Source organism: Octodon degus, unplaced genomic scaffold, assembly GCF_000260255.1.
Source record: "Octodon degus isolate 3935 unplaced genomic scaffold, OctDeg1.0 scaffold00133, whole genome shotgun sequence".
In the NCBI taxonomy this organism is placed as follows: Eukaryota; Metazoa; Chordata; class Mammalia; order Rodentia; family Octodontidae; genus Octodon; species Octodon degus.
The window spans coordinates 7,295,213-7,298,504 of NW_004524709.1; the positions used below are offsets into that span (position 1 = coordinate 7,295,213).

Sequence of the window (3,292 nt, forward strand, 5' to 3'; positions counted from 1 at the left end):
TACTAAGAACTTTAATATTGAAAAACACTTCCAGAAGTCCAAATCAGATTCAAGGCTATAGCTGAAATTCTAAAGGGAAATGGGGAGCCAGATTTCACTGGATAGTGGGCACTAATCTGGTCACATGTGCTTGCAGCTGGAGACAACATGGTTCTCAATAGAAGCTGGTTTTTCATGATGCACAGGAACTCCTGCTCATCGCCCTTGCCGTCTCCATGTCGATCAGCTTCATCACTTCGTCTCCTGAAGCTCCTCATCGGTCAGGTTCTCACCCAGCTCCTTGGCTGCACGCTTCAGATCTCTGAACGATATTGTCCCAGTTTCATTATCATCGAAGAGCCTGAAAGCTTTCAGGATTTCTTCCTTGATATCTTTCTCAGATATTTCTTGAGTCATCATGGTCAGAAAGTCACTGAAGTTAATTTTGCCTGTCCCCTCCTTATCAATGTCGCTTATCATTTTCTTTTCTTTTTTTTTTGTGGAATGAACTCAGAACTCTGTGCTTGCCAGGCAAGCATTTATTTTACTGAGCTATCTTCCCAGGCCCTCGCTTATCATTTTCTTGATTTCTTGTTTCTTGGGCATAAAGCCCGGGGCTCTCATTGTCACCTTTAGTTCCTTTATATCGATGGTCCCAGTCCCATCTGCACCAAAGAGATCAAAAGCTCCCCGGGTTTCCTGTTTCTGCGCTTCAGTCAGCTTTGGCTTAGGACTCATCCTTTTTCTCAGAGCACTTGACGCCATGTTCACCATTGCAGCCGGACTCCAACATAAGTATATTTTGAAATTACCCAGTATCACATATGTAGAGCAGTATGATTACATATTTAATATTGTTGCTATGGTTTGGTTTGAAGGTGTCCCCCAAAGCTTACCTATTGGAAGCTAGGTGCTCAGTCAGATGGTGTTGACAGGAATGGAACCTTTAGGAGGCAGGATTAATGGCAGGTACTTAGGTCACTGTATGTGCTGCCTTCAGAAGGGATTGATGCTGGTTTTAAAGAACAAAGCTGGTCTGAGAGTGAATTGTTTATAGAAGGGTGAGCCGGACCCCGAATCCCCTGAATGCTCTCTTCCAGTCTGATCTCTCTCTCTCTGGAATGTGTTCTGGCTATAAGGCCATATACCATGATTCATGGCTGGGGGGTGGTGGTGGTGGTGGAGGGGGGTAGGGGTAGTGGGCAGGTGGGGAAGTGAGGGTGTTGGGGGGTGGGGGGGGGGGGGGGGAACTCCCATCAGAGTTGGTGCCATGTGGTCTGCTGTGCCCTCTGAAGTGGTGAGCTAAACAAGCCTCTTCAGGGCCAGGGAAATGGCTCAGTAGAATAAGTGCTTGCCTGGCAAGCGCAAGGGCCTGAGTTCAATCCCCAGTTCAACAACAACAAAAACAAAACAAAACAAAACAAAACAAAGCAAAACAAAAACAAAAACAAAACCAAAACCAAAAACCAAAAACTTTCACTGTGTAAGTTATTCAGCCTATGCTACAGCAATAGAAAATGGACTAATGCAAGTGTTATCGGGGCAATGTAATGTTCATTTATTACTTAAGAGTTTTCTCTTTTAGTAGTTTTACTAAAAGATGGTGGAGGGGGAGGGCAGAGAAAGGGAATGGAAAAAGGAATTAAGATATATTATTTTCATGCGCTAACTTCCCTTAAAGAATGAAAGCATTGCATACTACACACATGTATTAATAAACTAAAATTCAAAAATGCATTTAATAAAAACTACTAAGTTACTGATATAACCACAAAACATTTTAAGGATATACAATGAAAAAGAAAAAGGATAGAATGGAGATACATTAGTATAAAATCAGCTAATTAATATTGAAAGGGTTTATTGTGTTTAAAAAGTAAGAATTAATAAGCAGAAATACTACTGCTTGTTCAGGCAGGTGGTAATTAAAAACATGGAATTAGATTTGAGACAAGCCTCTGAGTGCATAGAACCATATTTTACTGGTGAGAAAATAAAAATGCAGAAAGATAGTATAGAAAATACCCAATTGACACTAATTAAAGTAAAACCCAGGATGTGTGGGACAGATTCTAGCTATTCCACCTTTTGCTCTGAAATCTTGAATGTTATTATTGGATCATCTGTTGGAAATAGAGGTTAATAGTATAATGAACATAATTCCATGCTAAAGTCATACAATAAAACAAATTATGAGTTGTCTGACGGGGGGGGGGAAGGAACAAACTAATAAGTGGAAGAAAGCACAAGTTAATTTTAAAGCATATGCTACACTTGTGAGCTTTCTCCATGTGTCATAATAGGTCTAGTGTCACCATAGAACAAATGGAAACATGCTCTCTAATTCACTGTGTGCTCTGTGCCATAGGTGGTTAGAAGTGTCAGTGTTAATAACCAGCATTTTGTTTCTTTACTGTAATCTCTAATTCTCCATTTGGAAATATTCAATATGTAGAGAACACAGGTTTTTCCCCCATATACAATGAAAAGTGGGTGAAGATGAGGAGGAAGCACATGTTTAATTTTCTACAAGTTCCCATATGCTCACGTCTACCTCAGAAGGTGGTGATAGAGTCAGAGTTCCCTGTGGCGATTTCCCACCATTTATGGAACTATGCTTCATCCTACCAAGATGAAACTTGCCCAAAGACTTAGAAGAACATCTACAGCAGCTTTCACTCCATTACTTCTAACCCGAGAGATTTAATTATTTTGCCTGCATAGTTAGATAAAATCTTGGATATTTCTAGGAATCATTCTTCTTGAATTTCTGGTCTTATTGCTTATTACTAGTTTTTTAAAAAGTCCTGTGTCTCCTAACTCTTTTCCGTACTTAGTATAATTTGTAGAGAATCCAAACGGTGAACCCATGAAGCAAAGTCCACTGATCTTGCCAGGACCTTTTCTGACAACGTTACCCCAGGGAACACCAACAACTGCGACCTTGTTTGATCTCACTTGCAGGTGTGCACTCCATCTTTACCTCCTGAAACAGATCACACTGCATGACACAAACAGTCCTGAAGACATCCCTGCAGAAGGAAGCAAGCAGCGCTACCGGATAAGCCCTCTTAGAATGACTATTCACTTGAAAAGACCAGATACAAAGCAAGACTTTCCAGTTGCTCAATAATTCATAACCTTTTAATATTGGAAGAATTCTGAGTGTGTGACCAATAGTGAGAAATTGTATTTGTAGTGTTTTTGGAAAAGGGCTATGAGGGAAGCCAGAGTCTCTATCCAGCAGTGAAGAATAGCCAAATTCACGATCTGACTTCCTGCTGATATATATATACATATATATATATATATG

The 3,292-nt window shown here is 40.2% G+C and overlaps 2 protein-coding genes across 2 annotated transcripts in view; both read right to left on the reverse strand.

The window, feature by feature from the left end:
* Positions 1-3,292, reverse strand: part of Chrm3 (cholinergic receptor muscarinic 3) — a 528,248-nt gene that overhangs the window by 138,219 nt on the left and 386,737 nt on the right. The gene's annotated exons all lie outside the window — the stretch shown is intronic.
* LOC101579365 (centrin-2-like) lies at positions 232-744 on the reverse strand. The gene is made up of 2 exons (XM_012516922.1): positions 547-744; positions 232-447 (listed from the first exon to the last, which is right to left on the reverse strand). The coding sequence occupies exons 1-2, from the start codon at positions 742-744 to the stop codon at positions 232-234; spliced, it is 414 nt and encodes a 137-aa protein (XP_012372376.1).